Source organism: Labrus mixtus, chromosome 12 (assembly GCF_963584025.1).
Source record: "Labrus mixtus chromosome 12, fLabMix1.1, whole genome shotgun sequence".
Classification (NCBI taxonomy): Eukaryota; Metazoa; Chordata; class Actinopteri; order Labriformes; family Labridae; genus Labrus; species Labrus mixtus.
In genome coordinates, this window is record NC_083623.1 from 15,095,730 (window position 1) to 15,121,355 (window position 25,626).

At 40.0% G+C, this 25,626-nt stretch overlaps 2 protein-coding genes across 5 annotated transcripts in view; one reads left to right on the forward strand and one right to left on the reverse strand.

Annotated features, from left to right (window-relative positions):
* The window catches only part of LOC132985078 (alpha-N-acetylgalactosaminidase-like), a 423,896-nt gene that overhangs the window by 259,700 nt on the left and 138,570 nt on the right, over positions 1 to 25,626 (forward strand). The gene's annotated exons all lie outside the window — the stretch shown is intronic.
* LOC132985068 (cAMP-specific 3',5'-cyclic phosphodiesterase 7B-like) lies at positions 1,622 to 24,778 on the reverse strand. Of its 2 annotated transcripts, XM_061052208.1 has the most exons (13): positions 24,473 to 24,778; positions 21,100 to 21,160; positions 11,624 to 11,713; positions 11,205 to 11,368; positions 10,906 to 10,969; positions 10,604 to 10,699; positions 10,060 to 10,160; positions 8,596 to 8,727; positions 8,390 to 8,481; positions 7,437 to 7,581; positions 7,236 to 7,332; positions 6,615 to 6,695; positions 1,622 to 6,499 (listed from the first exon to the last, which is right to left on the reverse strand). In XM_061052208.1, the coding sequence occupies exons 1-13, from the start codon at positions 24,491 to 24,493 to the stop codon at positions 6,270 to 6,272; spliced, it is 1,374 nt and encodes a 457-aa protein (XP_060908191.1). In that variant the 5' UTR covers positions 24,494 to 24,778; the 3' UTR covers positions 1,622 to 6,269. The 2 variants fall into 2 exon arrangements, with proteins under 2 accessions (XP_060908191.1, XP_060908189.1); XM_061052206.1 differs by lacking the exons at positions 21,100 to 21,160; positions 24,473 to 24,778 and adding an exon at positions 15,964 to 16,761.

A 25,626-nucleotide genomic window follows, 5' to 3' on the forward strand; every position in this document is an offset into this window, starting at 1 on the left:
AACCTCCATCGTTTCTTCATTGTCCTTCTACAAATCTTGTACTAAAATATCTATTTTGACAGCAGAAATCAATGTGTTTACAGCCTGGAACAGAAATTTGGTAAGAATTCGGTCTGATTAGTTGATTTCTTTGACGGTACGGGGATGATCTTAATTAGGATATGAGTTATGCATAATTAGGGGCATGACAGATCTGACTGAAAGCTGTCACTTTGTAGCGGTTTGTCAGGAGACATGAGGCCTGCCTGAGCTCCAGCTCTTTACCTGTCATTAGGCTGACTGAAAGTTTGATAGTCAGCATTTCCAATATGACAACCGTCATGGACAGCCCTTCAGAAACCAATGGAGGATGTCACTCAGGCTTCGTCATTTACAGTCTATGCTTTGTCTATATAAATGCCCAATATGCTCTGTAAACTTGTTACAATCTGGTAGTGCCCCACCTGAGTTCATAAGGGGTCAAGAATTCTGCTATGTGGCTAAGTGCCAGACCCATACGTGTTTTAAAAGTAACCGGTAAGATCTTCAAATCAATTCTAAAAGTAACTAGAAGACAGTGTAGTGAAGCCAATATTTGGATGATGTGATGTTGCCTGTTAAAACTGCTTTTTTTGTTTGATTCGGCAAAGGAGGGAGTTACAGTCATCTAATCTGGAGAAGATGAGTGCATGGATTACTTATCTAATGTCCAACTGAGTAAGTGTTGGTTTAGTTCTGAAGATGATTTACCTATTAGTAGAAACACGACACAAGATGTTCACAACTTTCTTTATTTATTTCACAAAGGTACAGTGACTAGACTCCAGTCGGCTTTACCTTGACTGAAAAGGCACCAAGGCCATTCTCAATAAAATGGATGGAGTGATTTGGATTGAACAGTTTTATGTCTGACTTTGAGTTATATATAGTTAAAGAAAGTTTTCAGCCGTCAGACAGTTGACATCACTGAGGCAGTCTCTGGAAGCAGTTAGGCATTGAGGGTCCACAAGTCTCAGAGGAAGTAATATCTATGTGTCATCTGCATATCAATGAAAGGAGACATTCTGGGGCTGGATTATTTGGCCGTGTGGCAGCATGTCAGTAGAGATTAAAATTAGAGTGAAAACTGAACTTTCAGTACACAACATGTAATGTTAGTGGTAGAGGAGTAGTAATTAATGGTGACCACAAAGGTTTGTTCTATAAGGTAAGAATTAAACTAACCACTTGCATTGTCCTTGATACCAACCTATTTTTATTTTTACATTCAGTAATGTAAAGTGACCCTGCTTTAAAACAAATACTTTTCTGTTTTTTTTTTTAACAAGAGAGGATATCAAAGGGGGACTTTGGGGTCTTGAGAGACACTCTTGGGTGAGTTTAAAAACTAATAATACACATGAAAGTGTCCCATGGTGCACGACCACATCCTGGCAAAAAATATACTGTATATATATATAACTATATATATATATATATATATATATATATATAGTTATATCTTTTGGTGTCCAAACGTAGGGCTGCTCTAGTTTCTTGTATCTTAAATGAAATGCTGAGCTGGTTTGAATGGTGACACACAGTTTACAGTATTCACTCAATTTAAGTGAAAGTAGGAGAAAGCGGGAGAGAGAGAGTGACACATTTTTCACTTAATATTTGCCCACGTTCAATATGTCTTTCTGTTTAAGTACAGCACATAAGTGATCATTATTCAAAGAAAGAAAGATGATACTAAGAAAAGGAGTGTGTACAGTGCATGTGGATAGAACAGTGACTAACAACAAGAGATTAACTCTTTCAGTGCAGAGCAAAGTATCCAGACAGACAGAGGGAGACAGACGCAGCAGAACACCACAAGTTTCATTTTTCACTTTCTACACACACAGCTGAAAAAATTAGCTTACAGCAGGTTCAGAGATAATTGTGAACTCAAATGTGATTTATTTGATCTTAGTCATTGATTAAGCAAGTACAGGTGGATTCTGTGTAACCATTTTGAGCAGTGGCAAAAAGGATTTCCCCAGTCTGCAAAGTGGAGGGAGATGCTTATCACGAGGACTGGCTGATGATGGGGTGCATGTCTTTACAGAGGGAGTGTCAGGATGACATTTAGGGGGGGAGAAAGAGGGGGCTTTGTTTGCAGTGTCAATATTTACAGTGACACATGCTGCTGGATGAGTATTGAGTGACTGAGGGGAATAGTGTGTGTGTGTGTGTGTGTGTGTGTGTGTGTGTGTGTGTGTGTGTGTTTTGAGTGGGAGACAGAAAGACGGTAAAACAGAATTATCAGCCTGAATGGATTGCAGATGTCAAGCTCAGATGAACAGATTTAACACTTTAAAAACATAACTTCTGTCTCACTCAGTGTGCATGTGTGTGTGTGTGTGTGTGTGTGTGTGTGTGTGTGTGTGTGTGTGTGTGTGTGTGTGTGTGTGTGTGTGTGTGTGTGTGTGTGTGTGTGTGTGTGTGTGTGTGTGTGTGTGACTTTCAGCTACCCAAAGCAAGAACCCAGAAAGTTCCAAAGAAATAAAAAAAAAAGTAGTAGCAATAAAAAAAAAGCCATGGGCAGTTCTGTTTTAAACTCTCAACAAGATAAAGTTTAGAAAGTCGACCAGTCCAGTGTAATGGGATTTAATGGGTGACCAAACACAAGTTGACTCTGCATCTGTCACAATCTACGAACCCTCTTTTGCAATGCAAATTAAAGATATGCAAATGAGGGAAACACAGGCCATCTGTAGTACCTCTCCTCTCACTCCATTCTATATCTTATCCTGTGTGAGCTTTCTCTCTTTTTCAACGCTGTATTTGCACAAGTTTGTCTCTTTTGAATACCTAATCCCCATTAATCCATTTATTTTCCCTTTGTGTGACATTCAGGATGTCAAACTTGTTTTAATCTCTGATAACTTCTGCTGTATGTGTTTGTCTTAGTTTTTTTTTTTTTTTTTGTAAAAATGTGCTTCCAACTTCAGTGCAAAGTTTTATGATTCAACAGTGTGACTCATTCACTTTCATGTTCTCTGCTGTTTATCCTGCAAACTGCAACTGTGCGAAACTTTAAGCTGCTGAATTTCCACCTGTCTGTTTTTTAACCAAGATTTTGGTTAACATATGAGCTCAGACCCCTCCAGCTATGCTTACAATAAATATATCATCAAGTTGAATGTTGGATTTATTCTGTAACCACAGCAAAAGGAAGAAGCAACAATAATGTGCCCCTTAAGCATGGAGAGGAGCGTTGGTTCTTTCATACACGACTGAGCCATTCAAAGGCTTCAATTGCCCTCTAGTGGTTAAATTCTGAAATTACATTTTCCTTTTACTAAATGGAGTTATTTGCAACACAATTATAGATACACATTGAATATTAAATGCATTATATGTTCATTAAAAAAACATGTATTTTATTGTTCACAGTGCTCAGAGGTTGGTTTGTCAGAACATAAGTGTATAGTCCAGAAGTTAGATAAAGTCCAAACATCAAAACACAGATTCAGATTAGACCAGTTTTGTTCTGATCACGCGATCACTCTTGACCCAGGTGCACTATTGGGTGGGTTACAAATACCAGCAGAAGAATTTATTCAAGCTTCAACTGAAGAGCAGATGATGACTTGTTCTCCAGAGTCCTTAGTCTTTCACATAGCTATCATTCAGCGATCTAGTGCCAGAAGTTGTTGAATGGAGCTCCAATAGTTCAAAAACTGTGTCCATCTGTTGATGAAAAGTCTGTTTCCCCCCCACCCAAACTTAGGCCATACTGTGTAATCAAAGAATTGACTTGCTGCTACTATTGAAACAATCTCTCAAACCCTCACACACGTATAGTAACACACTCTGTGACTTCAAACTGAAGTTATTGTTCAACATTATTAAATCTGCAGTAAAGCATTAGTTGATTGAACAAGGTGGTTACTTTAGAAACAAAGGTGGATCTTTTGAGGACACTGTACCCCAACATCAATGCATGTGTACAGTATGAATACATGTGTTTTTGAAACCAACTTCTTGTTATATAAGATCGTCGACATATAACAACTCCTGTAATAATACCTGGCATAGAAACATTAAATGCATAGGGCACATGTTTGCATTTCAAGGTGAGATCAGTATGGCTCAGTGACCCTGTTTGGCGCGGATTTGAGGAGGTATAGAGAAACACGGCAGCCTGAGGCCTCCTGTATACACTACGGCAGTAATGTGTGACTTCAAGAGAACACATGTCCAGATCATAGTGCTGCTTACATAAAGTGAGAGTTACAACGAAGCCAAAAGTGCTATAGTGAAAACATGTGAGTCACTTGCTAATATATTACAAGCGCTATAGTCAGGAATAAGTCGTCTCTGTTACAACTTGGACAGTGACTTTATTGCCCTGCGTGTCATAGAAAAGGTTAATATCACAGCTGCATTTTTTCTTTTCAAACCTATCAAATAAATTGGGTTTCCATATTTTCTTTGAGTAGTTTTTATGAACATAAACTGTTCTGTGACAGAATCAATCTCATTGTTTGCCAATTATAAAGCTCAGGTTATTCTGCTTCTATAACTCAACGGAAGATATGGGAATTGGGCCTCTCTCTACACCGTCAACAACTGTATCTATACATATTTACAGAAGAATCTTAATAAAATAAGCTTGAAGTAAATACACAAATTGCCCCCCGGGGACAGATAAAGTCTTTTGAATTGAATTGATCTTACACTTGGACCAACTAGTATTTAGAATTGCTTAATATGCTTTGTTTTTACATTATACAGGAACAGCTACATATGGATCCGTTTCATATTGTGATTATAAATATAAACGCTTATCAAAGTACCATTTTTGGCAATGAAATGTACATATTTGAAAACATGAATGATGTCATTAAGTCTTGTGAAACAGACATTTGAAATATCTTGGTACTCACTGCTGGATATTAAACAGCAGATGTAAGATTTAGAGGTGTCTGCAATTACTAATAGGTCCAAGACGGTTCATGACATGAGACACAGTGCACACAGTACCTGCAACAAGTGTGAAAAAGGAAGTCGTAGAAACGCTTTCGAGAGGTAACCGAGCAGTGAGTCCATGCGTCAGAGACATTCGTTGGCACCTTGGCAGCCCTGAATGGGTGTAAGACCCAATCTGACTATACTGGGTGAAAAATCAAATAAGCTGCTACAGTCCTGTGTGTGTGTGTGTGTGTGTGTGTGTGTCAGTATGCTGGTGCAGCTGAAGGAATATAGGTAGAATCTGTAAGTGAACAGTTTGACAGTGAAAGAAATCTTATCCAGGAAATGGCATCAACACCCTCAGAAAAAGTGTTTCACAGACAGGAGGACTAATTAACTGTTAAGGCTTTGTTGTGTATGTGTGTTTGTTGTAAATTGAGGCTATATCAAACAAATAAATGCACCCATTAATATGCTAAAAACCAGTGTTAGACCTAAGTTCCCCTAGATCCTTACCCAGTAGAAAGGTTATTACATTGCAGAGATTTTTCTGTCTGAAGTGCTGAGGTTGTGTGACACAATATTTACAGATTATACCGTTTACAACATGAAAAAACGTAAAGAAAAATGGCTTTCGTTCGTGTTTCTGAGTTCGAAAAACAAACGTCCAGCTGAAGTCTTTTTGTCACGAGTTCAGTTCAGCCAGTTAGAGCAGAAGACATCTTTAACCTTGACAGGCCAACTTAGTGCTGGAGTTAAAAACACACTTCAGAGAAGCACAGACAAGTGACACTCTTGTAAGAAAGAGCGTCCAATAGAAGTGCAAACTGTACAAAAGATTTAAATTTAAAAGCTTCTTATAGAGTATGTTTTTTTTATTCTTGTTAAAGCTTTAAAAAAGTGTCAAATAGAGTAAAGTTTCATATATTCTATGTTTTCTTTCCAGCGACATCCCGCTAATCTGTGTTACATTTCTTTATTGTCCCAGCAGCATGTCTTCATTGATCCCTCTTCTTCTATAACTTTTAAATACTTTTCCTGCTTTTCTCTGACACTTTGAAGCAGATATGACTGAGCAATAGAGTGAGGCATATATTTACTAAGATCACCCGCCAAACCATGAATCTCTCTCCGGCTTCTTTTTTTCCCCCCCTCCTGCATGGCTAAAGTCCTCCGGCCCAGCAGAGGGAGCCATTACTCCTCCACTCCCATCCAGTGCTCCCACTTTAAGAGCCTTTGAACAACTGGCAGTGGGAGAAAATATTCTGGAGGACAAACAAGGAGGTGGATAAACACTCCTCTCCTCCATTCACAAAGGATAACACCTTAGGAGATTGGGAAAAAGATTAAGGGATGTCTTCTCCCTCCTCTCGTCCACCTCCTTCTCCTTCTGCTTCTTCAGGCTCCGGATCCTCAGCATGGGAGTGTGAGTCTGAATGTGTGCGTGCATATCTTAGGCGGCTCCAGCGGGCCTTGTTCCTGTGCAGGTGACCCATCATGGTCTGGCTGAGCAGGCTGGACTCAGTGAAGCGGTGCCACTCCTCGAACAGAGGCTCCACAATGTAGGAGATGAACCCTGAGAAGAACAAAACAATGGTGGCTCACCTCCGGACCAACTTTGGTGAGGGATACATGAGGATACAGTTTTTATAGTTGATGTTTTATGTCTGTGGTTAATCACTAGTTCTCACCGATCTGAATGGCTGGAACAGAGTCAGCCTGCTGGTCACACAGAGGACTTATCTCCAACTCAAACTTCCTTTCCAGATCCCCTGTCAGGTAAACACAAAACGTATTCATAAATAATTATGACAAGGATTTCTTCTGCTGTACCCGAGTTGAGTGAAATCAGGCGTCTGAATCCCATGATTACTTAAGATGCCTGACATCTGCTTTGTCATGGAAATTGACCACACATTAGGTAGACATACAAGAATGTGTCTATTAAACGTCTCGAAAACACTCACACTGCAAACTATACAACTTTACAAATGTCTTAAGCTGTATGATCTTGTTCCATGTGAATCTGTCCTATTTCCATATGACAGAAATGCTGCATTGTCACTTAATCTCGCTTTTAACCACATTTACTTTTTATAATAGAGCAATGCAATAAATATACTTCAGACTACAAATTAGAGATAAGACATTATTTTAGCTTTAGTAACTTAGATTGTGTTTATGGCTTGCTTTGTTGGTTTAACTTTAAAGCCAATATACCTTAAAGTAGTACATGCAGTACCTTTAAAAGAAGGTACTGCATGCAGTATCTTTCTTGTATTTTCTTCCGACAGAGAGGAAGTGTTACTCACCCTGCCGGTAGAACTCCTCACAGACCCTCTCACTCCACTGTTTGCTCAGCTCCCAAACCCGACATGGATTACACACGTCAGCACACTTTAGAGCAATCTGATGGCAAAAGGAGAGAAGTCATTTCATGAGTATATCATAAAATTCAGCATGCATGGATTAGATATACATGTAGAGTGCTGTCAGCTGTGTGTGTAGTTTACCTGCAGTATAAAGTGCCTGTGTGAGGTCAGTTGGAGGTCCAGGTCCTGGTTGTCCAGATGTTCTCTGAAGGTCGACAGGAACTCGTTCTGCCTGCTGATGTCTGTGGCCAGAATGAGAGAGCCCAGCTGCTGTTCCATGTCCTGCCTGAGGACCAAAGGGGGGCAGCATTGAGCAGAAAACGACACTATAATGTGAAAGATATTTGTTGATTCTAGCAAGTGGTCTAGCATTAGTGGTTAGTATATATCCATGGTAATATATCAGAAGTTGCACTTATTCAGAATGCTTATTATGCCTCTGTATCCTGATGGATACAACAGAGAGCTTTATCTTTGACTTTTTGACCTTTGTATTTGGGCTGATTGATGAAAAGATGTAATATAAATTAAAAAGTCATTATTTGGTAACCAAAATTGGTAAAACATTCAGTTTTTTTTTTTGTATTTTAATATAAAATGCATTGCAGGGTTTTGATTTTCTGCATGCATATGTCTGCATGCATATGTCAGTGGCTCAGCAGTAGAGTTGATGTCTCTCAACAGGAAGGGTTCGATCCCCAGCTCCTGCAGTCACAGCTATAAATGCTTCCTTGGCAAGACACTGTACCCCAAATTGCTCGCTCTGAATAGCCAGCGGTATGTGAATGAGTTAGCAGAACTGATGGGCGGTTAGGCGTCTTATGTACCAGTCTCTGCCATCAGAGTGTGAATGGGTTAATGGGACTTGTACTTTAAAAACACTGATAGTGGTCAGAAATTTACCATCTACCATATGTGTGCAGCCAGTGGACAAGAAATTGTAGAACATGAATACTAAAGATAGAAATCTGTCACATAACAGAACACATATCTATAAGAGAGAAGAGGTCAAAATGTCCCACCCTAAAGGTATTGTAGTAAAAGTTCTTCAATAACCAACAGGTGTTTGTGTGTTAATGAGTGTGTGTCCTTACGACATGTCTGCAGGCAGGTGGGACAGCAGTCCTGACTCTCGCAGCATGCCCACTGTGGACCTCCAGTGGTGACTCTCCAGCACAGACGTGTTCTGTCAGGCGAGAATCACGAACATGTCAAACAGATTCACTTACAGTTGGACATTAAACATGTTTAACATGTTAGTGCACATACTGACACATGCCATCAGCAGGCCTGAGTGTACCTGGTAGAGGGACGCGAGGTGGTGTCTGGTCTTAATGAGGAAGGGCTGGTTGACTCCAGGATGGTCCACATCATGGGCGGCTGCTGCCATCAGACCCAGAAACACATCCAGAGGACTCAGCTGCTCTGCAAGCTGCAACACGACACAAGGGAATGTATGTTTAATACTTGGGAGGGACTGTTGCACTTATTTCTAATGACACTTGATTGCAAAAAGTCAGGAGAGACCATGAGGAGCTGATTTCACCGTGTTAACTTCTACCAACTTTCACTGACTTGTGTCAGTTTTAAGATGATTGACACAAAGAAGTCAAAGTCCTTAATGAGAAATGATTAAGGATTGTTTTTATGGCTGTGGCTCTAACACACTGTGTTCATCAAATGTTTTTGTGGGACATAATAGATAAATTAGACAATGCTTTCTAAATATATGAAAAGATGAGACTCAAACATCTTCAAAATGAATGAGTTTGTGTGCTGAGCTGAAAAAAAAACAGAACATTTTAGGTTCTTTGACTTCTGGCTTACCCGTCCTTTTTGAGTAGAAACACTTCCTTAAGTAATTTCAAAGAAGTAGATACAACATTCTGGGTAATTTCATAGATCCCAAGTCTAAAAGAAGCAGGTAAAAATGATTAAAAAAAAGAATTGTGGATATTATACTGTGATTCACTCTAATTCTTTCTTTAGAGGGAGTGAAGCTTTTCGTCTTATCGCTTTTCTGTTCCTGTCCGGTAAATGTTTGTGTATTAACTGCAGAAAAAGCTCATCCTACTGCCTTTTGACGACCTCACTTTCCACTCATGTAACGTTTGTGCGGAACAAATGCTCTTCCAGCAGTTTGTATTGTCTTTGTTTGACAAGTCACCAGAGGCAGCAGAGAGGAGAATTATAAGTAACTTTATTTAAAAATAAAGTATTTTTTACCAATTATCTCGCTTGCTGTTTTATTTTAGGTGTAGCATTAGAATGAAAGCATCAGGATTGATTTCACACACAGTTAAACTCATCACAGTTAACTGAAATCATCACAGACACAGGTGTGTCAGATTAGAAAAAATGCAAATTGGCACGTAAAGGGCAAAATAGCATAATATTGATCCAACATCTTATACTGTGAGTGTTCGCCTGTTATACAGAACACCGCAGCATGCGTGCTGTGTTGAATTAATTCTATTTATGTGAGAGCTTTTAACAAAATGGGTGAATCTCAAAGGACACAAAAGCAATTACTATATGGAGGTAGAAGATGCACAGACACTTAATCTGGTCAGAGGGCTTCAGGGATTTCGCTGAGCTGTGGATGGATGTGTTGTCAGTCTTAGAGGGGTGGGAATTATCGCTCAGGGAGGAAAAGCTGATAGAATATGTCAAGGAGAAAGAGGGAGTCTTGTGAAGCCTTATAATGTAATATGACGTGTCAGAGCTAGAGACGGAGGTTGTGTGTGTGAATACATTATTGTACCTTAGGCTCCTTCAGGTAGCAGTACATGGCTTGAGTGACATCAGCGGCATGGACAGCATTGTGATAGGGGTTCTGGGAGTGGTAGTCCTCTTGTACCATGCCTAGAAAAACCAGATCAAACATTGAACATCAATAAGTTTATTAGGATCTTAAAGTCATAAAGTCATTTTGGCAGCATTTTTTTTACATTTTGGGGAACAAATAACCAATGTTTCTTATTGTGATGACTGATTGGTAGACAAAGAACCAGCTGATGAAAGTTCTGACTTTCCTGTAGATATAAATACTTTTGAAATGTAAGGAGGATTATTCTCATATACACAGCGAATGCTTTATAAATAGTAGTGTCAACTTGGTAAAAAGGGGTTGAGTTAAACACATGTCACCGAAGATTTTTTTTTTAAACATGTTTTATGCTGTTGTTTCAAGCCGGTCACCATCAATAAAGTCGATAACATTTGATTCTGCTAGTAACAGAGCTTTAATCTTATTGTTCTCTTTTCTTTACTGCTGTATAATTGTGGACAATTGTGTGGCAGCTTACCAAGAAACCTGTGTAATTTGACCATGTCCAGCTCAAAATGGTGAATGAGACCATAGACATTGAAGAGATGACACATCAGAGTCACCAGGCTGTTACCTAAAGCACAACAATCCAGACAAAAAAAGAAAAAATGTTCAGTTCAGTTAGTCAACTATCTCAAAAATAATGGTTCATATTACACATGACAGAAAGAAAAAGTTCTGTGGACCTCATTAAAACGGATTTTGTTACAATAGAGAGAAAAATGTTTAACCTTAAATTTGAACATCTGGTAATTAAGCAATAAAAAAAAAACAGCTTACCATTTGTAAGACGGTCAAAGAGGAAAATGTCAAAGTTCCATGTTCCTACTTTTGATAGCATGTGCTGTAAGGAAAGACAAACTGTTAAAAGTGCTGAACTAGTAATAATAATAATACATTGTATTTATAACACCACTTACATCTGAAGCAAATGTCAAAGTGCTACAATTTGAAAAAGGTCTGTCATTCATGCATAAAGGATGTGTTTACAATAACTTGACATACAGTACAATGATATAGACGCAAAAACTGAAGAAAAGTCTGCAGTATTATTGTGATTTGTATGTGTATGTTCTCACCGCAGCTTGTCCCAGGTAGTCGTCGTCCAGTAGGTGCAGTGACCCAGGGGTGTGGGGCACCAACCCCCTCAGCAGCCTGGAGGCGTGGCAGTATCTCTGAAAGCTCAGCAGACGTTTCACTTTTCTCCTGGTGCCGGACTCTACCTCCCCCTGCTGGGCACTGGCTTAAATTACAAAAAACAAAAACCAGTGAGTTTAGTAGACGGAGCAGGGAACCTAATGCACAAATTTGTACTTCTGTGCACGTGACAAAGTAGAGCAGCAGTAACACTTTTGGAAGACAAAGAGTAGCATTAACCTACATTTAAAGCACAATTACCCATGTCATCTTCCTTCTTAGATAACTCTTCAGAACAACATGTAGTCATGGAGTGATTGGATTATGTTTATTTTGTATTTCAATAAAATTTCAGACTCACTTCTGAGAATTCGCAGGTCGATCAGAGGGTAGGAGCCTCTTCTCTCAACCAGCAACACACCAGCATGACCAGTGTTCAGTGTGCCATCAGCTACGCGCACACACACACACACACACACACACACACACACACACACACACAGCCATAAATAGGAGAAAGAAGGAAGAGATGGAAATAAGAGGAAGACAGTTTTAGAAATAAAAACATTTGGTGTTATTACTGATGTTCTGTTGTGGACATTTTTGGCCGACCAGCACACATAATCCGTGAATCCAATTTTCCCGGATGAAGAGCAGAGAGGATCGGAGTGTTTAGACTAGAGCAGAGGAAACAAAGGAAGCAGGCAGCGGGGTGATGAGAGGACAACACAGAAAAGTGTTCCTCCAGTGCTGTACATAGATGTTCAACATAAAAGCCCATTAAGACTCGTTCTGAAATCGGTCACTGTAAAACAAGAGGGTCTTTGAAATGGCTGAATCACCAGCAAATCATGCAAGGAGGACAGATTTCATGCTACTGTGCAGCTGTTGGGGTGCATGTCTGAATCTGAACACTATTTATTATTGATCAAAGTGGTGCTTAGTTCACTGTGCACACTCTGTTCTTACAACCATTTTTCTTGTTTTCACTCTTCTTTTATACTTATGTTGATCGGGGGGGAGGGGATATTTTGAAGCAAAGATATGAGGCGTGCAGTGTAAACAAGAAGAAGACAGAAGAAGAAGACAAACTAAGGGATTTCTTTTTTAAAAGCTCTGACTCACAAAAATGATATTCATAATTCAAATAACAGAGAAATGATTTGGAAGCAAAGAATGTTCTATTGACAACAATCCTTTATGTTGATGGTAAAATGTAAATATGAATGTAAATTGCCAATCTGTCAGACAGCAAGGGAACGCAGAGACAAATCTGATGCTTCAAAAAAGAATCCTACCTCTGTTAAAAATGCTTAATTCACACAACCTCCGGGCAGAGACAACAAGAAAACTGAACTGGGTCTCAGCACATGTGCACACATGAATAAATCCACATCTGAATAAACTAAAAACTATGGCAACACTGAATAATTTACACACAAGATGTGAGGAACTGGAGCGTATTATGTCCCTGAGGTTGCAACTTCACATCACCTTTGAAACTCCTGCTTACAGGGGCAGCTAAACTACCTGCTAATGGGGTTGGAGTCACCGTGGTAACTCCCTCGGGTGGCCAAATGTAGCCTTTTAAGTGCGAGGTGCTGAAGTTGCAGACAGAGTTTGCAGCCAGGTTGTTGTTTATAGTTGTATTCTGTCTTGGCTAGGCAGCTTTACATAAAATACACGGTACAAAAAGTGGCATCTTTCCTTTTTTTTATGTACGTTAAGAGTCCAGCGTACAAATATAACGGGCTCTGGAGGAGTGAATCAGCTTGTTCACGTGAGGCTGAGTAGTCCTGCTGGCCTACTTTGAGCAAGAAAAGGAGAAAAGGGGGAAAGCCTCTTTGCTTTTTTTATCCTGTGTGCTGATGGGCAGAGAGGGGAGGAAATTCATCATCTGAAGAAAACTACCACAGATCAACACAGACACACACACACACACACACACACACACACACACACACACACACACACACACACACACACACACACACACACACACACACACACACACACACACACACACACCACCCTCTGGCTGTCTCTGTTCGAGCCATCTCTCCGTACTTCTATTTTATGTGTCACTCCATCCTCCATTCCTCCCCTTCTCCTGGCTCCTGTCTCAAACATCTTCCTCTCCCTTCCTGTTCGACAACAACATCCCTTCTCCCTATCCGATCCAGCGTTTCGTTTCACCCCTCTCCTCTTATCCTTTTTCTCTTCTTTTAACTCTCTCTGCGGTAAATAGGTCATTGTCTGCGCAGCGCAGAACTGGGTCATTTAGGATGAAAACGTGAATCAGTTAGAAAGGGTGTTTAAAGATGCAGCGATGCACACGCACCTCATCATGGGCCTGTGCGTGAACGCTCCCTGCACACACACACACACTTGCAAATGAGGTTAAATCCCTGATTCCAAATGCGAAAACAAGATCACGCACTTGGCGCTCATCACCCACGCTCACACACAGGGCACTGATAGGAATATGTTCACTTGGCTTCCCTTGTATCTGTGGGTGTTTACAGCACAAACTGTGCTCTGGGGCTGTTTGCCTTCTCAGAAAGAAACAGTCAGACACCTCACTGCCATATGCAGCGCTGACACTCAAACACAAACTGTTTTAAACACACACAGTGGCAGATAAGGTTTCCTGCTACCAGCTGCTGCTTCTTATCTGGAAGCATCCATACATACAGTAAAGATGTACAGCTGGCAACGCGCTCCGACATAGCTGGCAGCGTTTTACACATTCATTTTTCTATGTAGGTGACATCAGAACAAGCCAACATATATATTTGCTCAATGCTTTGCCCCAAAGGCTTTCTTAAAATCCAGGTTTTGGATGTGTGAAGGTTTACTAGGACGATGCATTTTACCTATTTTCGTCACCTTTCTGTCTAAAACACAGACCAATCGTAGGACTTTAAAACAAACAGCAGAGCGTCACATTTGAGTGCTGGAAAAGCAGATTTGTTTGCATACAGATGTTTAAATAAAAAAATAAAAAAATAAAAAGAAGATTAGCAAAACATTTGCCAAGTAATTATTTTTTTATTTTATTTTAATATTCTAAATGATCTTTAGCGGTTTGTCTTTATCCATGGCAAGGCAAAATTTAAACATGCTTTACACTCCAGAAATCTTCACTTTATGTTGAGCTGTTAAAATTGTTGAAAAAGATTTTGCTATTTTTTCTGCCCAGTTCTCGAACAAAATGGCTAAGGTTGCATCTGAGATTAAAGAGGGTGCAGCAGCTACAGTCACTGGCGACAGCAATGAAAAACAGCGTAGGTGTTATGGGTCCCACATGCTGTCCCCGTAGAACAGAAAGGTCATAGGAACCTGTCATGACACTGAAGTCATTTGAAAGCCTTGATTACTATTCAAAAAAGACGATTGTTATTATTTTGCTTCCATTCCATTGAGGGGGATTTAAAATGACTGTGCAATGCTTTTGCCTCTTAGAACCGGGCCTGGCCAGAAGGCTTGGTATAAAACTCAAAACAACCCGTTGTACTTTTTCTACCAACATTTTCATCACTTTTCAGTCCTTTGCTGAGATAAATGTCAGAATGACTCACTATTGCCAATAACAAGTTATCTTTGTGTCTCCACACATGTTCTGCGGCAACAAATACTGCAGAGGCAGTCTTTCGAACTTGGTCAGAATACTCAAATGATTGAGGTCATCACGACACCAATGGAAAGTCAAAAAGTGAGTGAACAGAGAACATTCTCCACCTTGTGAGTCAGTCTTTGCGCTCAGGTAATTCCCCTCAGTGTGAATCATCACTTCATCAGAATGCTTCAAAACACATTACAGACTTTTTCTGTATCAAATGTCAATGTTAGCATACATTACTCCTGTTTGTGTGCTGATATCACAGACAAGTCATCTCTGCATCACACATAGCTAAGTAGCCATGAGATCACCATAATCCCAGAAAGTGTGACAGCTATCTGACACATCTGAGATGAGATTCATGCACAAGGCAACAAGTCTAAAATCAGATCATCAGCTCGTATTAGTGTTTTAATGTCAAATCATCCTCTCTCTATTAAATTCACATTGAACGTCATCAGAGATTGTGTCCACCTGCGGTACACTCCAGACGGACGGACAAAGACTGGACGTCATGTCAGTGTCATCAGTGCAGCTGCAGCACAGCAGATGGTAGCACAGTTTTTTTTTTTTTTTTTTTTTTTTTAAATAGACCCTCCCACGTTAAAGCCAAAATCCCTCATTTCGCTTAAATGTCCACCCAGCTGGGTGTCTGAACTGCTCTGACCCTTGTCCCCGCTTCACATAATTTACGGAAACACGCATGCTTGTAAACAACGACGACAGGCGTGTTTTTTTTTTTAGGGATAATCCGTCACATGCACACAGGCATGGAGTATAACTTTCAAACGGAAAGAAAAACACAATTTTAAAAAAAGCCCTGTAACTCTTATAAAAATCAATAAAAATGACTACAATTAAAAAGAGATAAATCAACTTAAAATCATACACATTATAGCTGATTGTGATTTTTTTTTTAAATTCATATGCTGTCTGTTTCCATCCATGAATGTGTTGCCATGTAGCATACACCATTGCTGGGTCACACAAAGAAAACATACACTTGACATTAACCATTTATCAGAACCAGACTCCCATAAGCTTTACTGTACTTGTAGCCTGTTTTATAGTTGAGTTACCTTCCAGATGAGGACTCTTTTCCTCCAAGTCATTTTTCATCTCCTCTACTTCTTCTTCTTCTGCCACCCAAGTGCTTGTCGGACTCCTCTCAGGATCCAGCGGGCCCCCCCTGCGAGCCCGCCAGGCTGCTCTTAGCTGCCGTATGAGAGCAGGAAGCTCCAGGGCCAGAGACAAACCCCCACAGGTAACTGGAGGCATCCTGAGAGGACCCCAAACTGGTGAGCGGGGAGTCTCTTCAGGACATACCCTGACTTCAACCCCGACCCCAAGACCAGAGTCCCGCATCCTCAAATCTGGGCCCCAAAGCCCCTCCAGCACTGGCATCCTCTCACCAAGAGAAAGCGGACAGATGACAGTAAAGAGAGAGAAAGTAGACAGCGAGTGAGGAGGAGAGACGGCGGAGTGGAAAACGCTCACTGTCAGGTAGGTGAGCGTTTGGAGGAGAGTCAGAGATAGTCGCAAGTCGGATGTAGGACAGAGAAAGAAGACTGTCGGTAGAGAGTGAATCAGGAGCAGCGAGGAGAGCAGAACAGAGGGACTGACATGGCGCAGAGCAATAAAATAGATGCAGAGAAATAGAAAGAGGTGAGAATCGGTCTCTTTTCCTTTCTCTCACAGCCGGTGGCCAGTGACGGTCTGCTCCCTCCTTCTGCCGCATTCTCTCTCCCTGCTACGGTCTCACTCGCGCCAGTGTTGTTTTGGAGTCTGAAAGCCCCTCCCCTCTCTGCTCGCTTACACACTCTCTCACTCACTGCCTTTATGCCAGTGCACCGCATGCACACACAATAGGACTTAGGTGAAGAACTATGGGGCTTCAGACACCAGGCTGTGTCTCACGGTCAGGTTAGGAACACAGACTCACACCTTCCCAAGATGAGTTAGAACTGTATACAAAACTACTGCAACATTAATACCTTATTCAAATGACCTATAGCACACACACATTTTGTGGGCATGGCGCAGGTGTGTTTTAGGTGTGTACCATCCCCACTTTTAGTTAAACATGCTCTGAGGGTTCTTTATCTGGTTACAAAACAGACTGACGCTCTATATGACCCACAAAAGCAAAACGAGACCACTGCAAATACGACTTCTACACAGATATTATTAATGCATGTCACTGTTGCTGTCATGGCGTGCAGACGTTAAGTGCTTTCATTTACAATGTCCACTTCTTGCACATGAATGCCATCGTATAATTACTGAATGCAGGACCTGTCTATAGAAAAAGCACATCATATCAGTGAGCTGTTAGTGTCTATCCCTTTAACTTCTAGATAGAGTGTAAACTCCTGAATAAGAAATCCCAGGGGGAAATTTGGTTGTTTTGATAGGATCAGCAAATAGATAAGGGATACCACTTTAAGGACAGAATTGAAGTTCCTCACAGTAACTTTAAACATCATATAATCTTTAAACAGCACATAAACAGGGAACAAAGTAAGAGGTGGCAAAGGGATTGTATCTGGTATCTTAATTAATCACAGGTGTATTTTAGAATGCCATTACAATAGCAGATTTGAGTTATTCTTTGAAAACAATGACTGGATGGGGTTGAACTCAGGGTCATTAACTGTTTGTGTATTTGGATGTCATTGTCAGTAGTAGTGCTTTGCTCTTAAACAAAAGTATTTCCTATTGGCCTATTTGTTGTTGCATGCAAATTAGAGAGGGCCCACTTCAGAGCTTGATTTGATCTTGGGCTGTCTTTGGTTAAAGTTTTTTTTTTTTTTTTTTTGACTTTCAGGTCTCTTACAGGAAGCAAACACACATGAAGTAAAGTAGGCGAGGGTTCAATGTGAAGAGAGTCCTTCTCTTTTCACACCACCATAATGCTGCAGGTGGTCTACGTCAAGAGAGGTGTAAATAAAAGGGTGCCCTCTTCCAGTTCACTGCCCCATCAACACCTTCACTTGACAGTGTAACTGTAAGGACAATTGTAGTGTTATTCAATTGAGGAGTAGGAGTGCTGCGGTGCCACCCTGTGCTTGCGTCAAGCAAAATCACAGCAGCCTTTTGACCTGCCTAAGTCCTTCTGAAAATGTTAACGTCAATGGCATATTTTGTCGTTGACTTTAAACCATGTTTTAGTAGTTCATAATGCAATCAATTTCTGCTCCCTGAAAACACTTGAAAACTATATTCCTGACCCAATTTCACTGTAACACCAATACTGTATGTCCATGAGCACATGGATGGATGCAAGATCATTTGCTACCTGTTTTGAGTGCTTGCAAGCAAATCAAAACCGCATTGGTGTTAAAATATAAGACAATTTCTTAACAAACAATACTGTATACCTGGAAGTTGGCCTTAGACGACATGCAAAAAGCTGGTAAGAATACAATAACTGTGTGCAGTGCTTCAAAAAGTATTTTAGTTATTTCACTTGTTTGATCGACAAAATAACAGCTTCATAATACATGCTTTGCTCAACCAAAAATTCAAATCCTCACGGTTTCATTCTCAGTTAAACAAAATGGAAAAAGCAAAACCAATCCAATAATTGTCTAATTATTCCGGTACTAATTTTGTGCATTGTTTCATTGAAGCTTGATCAAACATGTCCTGGCTTGTGCAGAAGTATTTTCATTAAGGGTGACTCACAAACACTCGTGTTTTCAAGTACACTGATAAATAACACTATGTCACGGGAGCAGTTTCCAACAGAACTCGTTCTGCTCACAGGTAAAGCAAGGAAAATGCTGAGAGTCAGCCTTCAGTGACACCTCACAGGCATTAACACACTTCAGCCCAGTTGTATGTATTCATTTGTTCTGAATCCTCCTGTGCAGTCAACTAACAGAAGCAGAATGACAGGATATGACTGAAAGAGTTACATTCATGGATGATTTTTAAAGAAATGCCAAAGGACAAAATAATAAATGTAAGAACTATGATGACCACTGCATGAAAACAAGTTGATCCAAGACTAATGAAAACTAAAAAGAACACTTGTCTGTTCTTTCTCTATTTGTGCTCTGCAGAGTCCAATAAAGAAGAATGGACTCAAGTGAATCAGTTTTAACTTAGATGAACTAAACTTCGAATGAAACACTCCCTTATGTTGTCCTTAAAAGTCACACACATCCCCAAAGGCTTTTCTGTGACTACTGAAAACCAGAAATTAATTAACAGTAATACAATTAAGTGAGTGTAAGTGGATCAGACCCGTGTGTTTATCTTTACATGAATGTCATCATTAAGGACTGTAAGTATAACCATGACATTTTTTTCCCAGGCAAACGCTCCCTTGAGTTACAGTCACATGTTCCTGACACACACACACACACACACACACACACACACACACACACACACACACACACACACACACACACATAGAGGCAGAGACAGGCACACAAGCCTTGAACGTCACATATAAGACACAAGAAGAATATTAGACCTATAACGTAAGATAAAAGATACACACTGTGAGAAAAAGTGAAAATCTAGCCATGAGACAAAATGTACAGAAGGGTGTTTCAGGCTAATGCACAATGGCTTTGTATTCAATGCAATGTTGTTTTGTTAAAGGAAGGATCGGGTTGGTTGTGCAGTCATAATAAGTTGTGTTGTGATACTAAGTTGAGATGCTGCATTGACTGTATTGCTGGATCAAGAAAGTTGTGTTTTGGATTTTGTAGTGGTGTTTTGTACCATATAGGTATTTGGTGGTGTTTTGGTACTGGAATTGGTGGGTTTGGCAGTGTTGAAGAATTTAGCTATGTTGTGGTATTTGGCTGGGTTGCGGTATTTTAATGCTGTTGGATTATATGGTGTAGTGGAGTTTGGTTGTGTTTTGGATTTCTTTGTGATGTGGTAGTCAGTGCTGTCGTTGAAGTATTTGGTGATGTTAGGTTAATAAGCATGTTGGTTGAGTTGTAGAGTGTTAGATTTGGTTATGTTGAACTGTTTGGCTGGAAGCATTTTTGGTGCCATGGAATTTGGATGTGTATAGGAATTTTGGTGTATTATGATCTGTTGTTATTGAAATCAAAATCGAGTGTTGCAATCAAAATCACACATAGGACTTACTATCTTACAAAACATGCAAATAAAAACTGTGTGGGAATATTAGGGGCAAAAAAAACATTGCTAGAATTGCTTATTAAGAGAATGTGTGAAAAGAAGATGTGACAGAGATAATAAAAATATAGAGATTGGTGATTGGGTCAAATAGTTAAAAAGAGAAAGATAACTGAGAGTTAATGAGGTCGGTGGGAAGCTGAGTACATTTGGGAGTCAGCCTGTGGACACAAACACCCCACCACACACACACACACACACACACACACACACACACACACACACACACACACACACACACACACACACACACACACACACACACACACACACACACACACACACACACACACACACACACACACACGAAGAGTTACAGAACAACTGAGATTCAACTCATCCTCTGCACTCGAGTGATGTCTGCGTGCAGACTCTTATTTTGGATTCTCTCTAATGATGCCCCTGGTCACGTTTTCTGGCGGGTTACTATAGAGAAGTGGGTCAGCCTTTGACTGAAGTGGCCTGCTAAAAAAAGAAGCATTGCCAAGTGTTTGTATCTGCATCTCTGTCTGTTTGTGTTTGTGTTTGTGAAAGCATGGGAAAGGGTGCATGACATTTTCTGAACTTGAATTTTAACCCCCTAGCAGTGTACCTTTTTTATGTTTTGCTTGCGGTTGAAACTTGAAAACGACTAAGCAACAATACTGCAGGAAACTTTAAACAACTTGTAAATGAATATGGAACTTTGCCTACATTTAAAAGTCTGAATTGCTGAGGTAAAACACAGTTAGATAAACAGCTTTATTTTTATGTCTCTGGCCCTGACACCACTAAAAAATGATCAAACAATGTTAAGAGGTCACTTGCGTAAAAGCTTTTGTACAAGATGGACTTCTTTAGTGTTATGAAACCTACTGTATTGAGCCGTAACTGTAAAGTGTAGCGCTTCAGTGTTTAACAGAGATTACACTGTGCCAAAGGTTACTCAAAGCATTATGCCTGGTTTCCAAATATTTGGACATCTTTTGCACCATCAGTTTTTCAGCTGACTACATATATTAACAACCTTTTGCACCAAGGTATTCAGGTCAGTTAGCTTTTCTTACCCAGCATGCGAACTTGTACGGCATTCTGCTCCGACCTTTGAAATGCGACTGCTCCACACCTCTGTGACAGAGAGAAAGAAAGCGAGAGAGAGAGAGAGACATAGAGAGAGAGGCTGAGATTAATATTACAACACCCCAAAATACACTCTGCTATCAAAAGAGCATCAATGAACCTCTATAATAAATAGAAACAGGTGTGAAAAGTCATGCTGGCCCTCTTTCTGAGGCGTGACACGCACACAAACAGACCTCTATCACACTGATGTGTCATTTTGCCAACCTACACTCAAAACCTTCAAAATCTACAGCCGTTTCCAAAATAGATCTATTCTTTTTTAAAGAATCATCACTTATACATGCATAGGTCTCTTTTTTTTCTTTACAATGAAATGCACTCAATTAGAAATGTAGGACACTATTTCCGATAAATTGTTGTCATGTTGGTGACTAAGAAAAGGGTTATGTGAATTTTAGCGACAGTGGCATCTGCCGTTCCAGAAGCGACACGTCTGTGTTTGCCAAGCATTCTGATTAAGTGGGTCAGACAGCATACTGCCATAAACTGGCATTGATTTGCACATTAATCACATGCCTGCACATGGTTGGTCCTCATGGTCAAGGGGCCTGAAGTCATCATTTGGAAGACGGGATTGTTTCAAGTTCAAACTAAAAAAAAGTTTATTTCAAAAGAACTGGTAACGGACATATAACAATATGATTAAACAAAAGAAAAACAGGGCAGTAGGTCAAATTGAGTCAATATTATCAAAACAACATTTTGTATCATTACTTTGAAGGTGGTGAAAAGGGAAACAAGACCCCAATAACCATGACTTTAAAACAGGGTGACAACCGACCACAGTTTGTAATCATTTATTGAATTAATTAATGAATATAATAAATTATTTAAAAAAAAAATGTGCTCATAGCAAGACCCATGATGCATCTTTTCCCTGTTCATAACACCATAATATTGAGCAAACTGTCTTATGACTAAAGACTTCAGCAAATCCTTTTTTGGGCAGATGGAAATGACAATGTTTGTCATCTTTAGGACTGTATATTAACAAGGAATTGGCAATTCAATACATATCAGGACACAAGGATTTAATGTCAATCAAGATATTCTCATCAAACCACGCCAAGGAATTAGAGCCCCACAAATGAATCAAAACCATCAACTAATTATCAGTTTAGTGCATTTTATTTTCTACACAAATTTTCTTATTTACAAATCAATTTATCCACCGATTGTTTCACCAGATTCCTATCGACCTTGAGAGTTCTGACTGAACAAGACTAGTGTCTTTTTACCACAGTCATTGGAGGAGTAATCTGAGCATGACACAAATATTTTCCATCAAGCTTAACACGTCAGCATCTCGCCTATCTCTTTCCAATGCCTCAAACTTAGTGTACTTCTTCAGCAGGGTGGCAATCTGCAATTATTTAATGGCCTGAATTCAGTTACAAGGCCTAACTAAAACTCCAGGGCCTACAGTTCAGGTAGATTCAGCTCTAGACAAATCCTACTGAGGGCTTTTATTCATAATAGCTAGTAATGCCACTAATGCCTATAATGGTTCTTGATTGTTGTGTTAGTGTAGTGGACAAGAGTGAGAGGTGACTGAGTTCAGACAAAAGACGTGTAGACATGGAACAGAAACCAGGCACTCCACCTCATATAACACAATGTTCAGTGCCCCCCAACCCCGCCCTCTATAGGGAGACAGTCATAGAACAGAACCTTTGAGTGGGAGGATTTACATCAAAATGATCACGCTCTTGTTTACCAGCGGGCAGGAAGCGGGTGGTTGGAGACAAACCAGAGGTAAAGACGATTCACTCGACCCACATGGTTATATCATGTTTACAGGATGCCGTCTGTCTAATGTTTTTCCATGAACTCTCAGCTCTGTGCTTGCCTCTATATTCACCTTAAATGGACAGCTCTCTATTCAAGTGTATAAACTTCTCTCTTTGCTTATGGCTAGCTTCTGTCAAACTGATTACATTAAGCGGGTCTGTCGACTTACTCCTGCATGTTCCCAAGATCTGGCAAAAACAAATTTTGATTAGAATTCTTTCTTTAAAAACTTTATTTGTTGTGTATGAAACGCTGCCGTGCAAGGCAGTGCAGTCAGTGTGTGTGTGTGTATAATGGATGGAAACCTAAATAAAATGTTTCTGTGTGTAGTAAAACACCTCAGTAACATTTTCTGCTGATTATTGTGCACACTGCTACAGCAAATTGTGGTCTTCATATGTACCGGTAAATGTTTTAGAGATGTCCCATCATGCTTCGTCTCCCATCATGCCCTGTGCTGGACTGCCTGCAAAGTTTGTTGTTTATGTTTCAAACATGCACAATTCACTCATTGTGTTTTTAATTTGAGTATTGGGTGTAATTTGTATGTAGTTAGTTGTTTGTGTTCTTAGTCTGACTACATTAAGGGACTGTTTCTTCATGTCTTCATTTCTTGACATCACCTGAAATATGCCCGTTGAGCTTAGATATCCTACACGAAATGTCAATAAAGGATTTGATATTTACAGCCGTTTATATTCTCTTTATCAGGCTATATTATAACTAGAACATGTTTTATTTATTTGTTCTGAAAATAAGTTGTAACACATCATACAAACGTCTAATAATACGGGACTGAGTAGATTTAAGGGAACAAAACAACAAAGGAAAAGGAGAACAAGCTTTTGGAACAGCAAACAGTATAAAAAAAAAGTGCTTTTCTGAAATCTAAGAGAGTACCCTGCATATGCACATAATCCAGAATGAATTCTAGTAAGACAGTTAGAGGTTAATGTGATGACAACATTTTTTACCCTCACACTGAGCATATCACCACACTAAAAGCCCTTACCTAGATTATAATGTAGCCCACTATAATGACTTACTCCATTGCACCCCTGCCCCTGGTCTACATGTGGTCTGCAGTATCCTGCAGGCTGGATGCTATAAATCTGTCAATACACTGACGTGACACACGGCAATAAAACAGGACGCCTTCTGTATTCATTACTGCAGCTTATAGTGAGGCTCTATATGAAGAAGTCTGCACCAAAAACTACTATTCCCACAAACAAAGCAAGGTCACTAGACACTTACTTTCTAGGATGAAAACATTACCACCACATTCGAACATAGCAGGTATAATAACACAATAGAAAAGAGCACATAACACTGACATGAGGTCATTTAAAACTCATTGAGCACCGAAGACACTTTAAAGGTCCTTAATGGAAAACTATATGGAAGTAACGTTGATTTTGTTAGCTTTAACCAGGCCTGTTCCAAAACAACTCTGTGTTTACATCCTGTGTGTCTGTGTAGAGTGGAGTGTAACATGCTACATACCTCGACCATTAAACGGGACATTTAACCATCGTGGCCGCTCGTGGACAACAAGTGAATGCGACGGAATCAGGCGCGTGCAGAGTGTTTTCATGTCACGGGAAGCGCACGAGCGAGCCGCATACAGCAGAGCAGGACGAAAGGTGACTGTGCCCTGGCTAACACCTATTTACTTTTTTTTTTTTTTTTTTTATCAACTGACTGGTTCATCCATCCCGTGGTTGTGTCTGGCTTCACTCACACTGTAGGAACAGAGTCAAGGTGAAGTTAACGGATGAGTTGATAGTAAGCGCCGCAGAGACAGGAGAGAGAGGAGATGCTGCTTCTAGCAACACGAAGGCGGGACATTTGAGGGGTGGACCAATCAGTGCTGGATAAAACACAGCTTTGAGTGCGATTGGTTTTCTCTTTGGAATATTTTACTACAAAACAGTGTGTGCAAAGGAGTAACCCTGGGCTGATGTGGGTCTCTGTTGAATCAAATTCATGAGTTTCTCTGAGATAGGCAGGCCTATGTGCAAGATGGTTTCTGTTTTGGAAACTTGTTGTGTCATTACTTTCCTGCACCCTCTATTATCCTGACACGTATGAACTGTGTAGACATTGCCTTGCTTACTTGTCTTGTTTTCAAATACCTTTGTATAGCCTAGTTAATTGTTTTGTTTTTGTTTTATATTCCTATAAGATGAGTCCTAAATTCATTTTATTATGTCTAGTGATATACGACTGTTACTACTGGAAAAACTGCCAGTTTAATCATTACCAATAGGCAGCTGACTATTTATGTATCAAGTTTTGGTCTTGATATTGATGCTGTCTATGGTCATCCATATTGTGATCCAGGATCACATTATGGATGACTGGTTGGATGGTTGGATGTAGTTTTTTGAAAGAACCATCTTTATATGAAATACTGACATCTGCTGGAATACACTGGTACAATGTACACTGGAGAATAATTTAAACTGTTGTGCATATGAATCAGCCAAGATCACCCAAAGAACTAAAACCTGTGTGTGCTGGGTGAACAGCTTGCTCTGTGTCATCCAATTCTCATGCCAATGATTTGACCCTTCTCAAACAGACTAACATCTTTTCCAAGACTACAGGATGGGTCTTTCAACATAGTAGTTTAAGAAATGAGAAGCTACTCATTG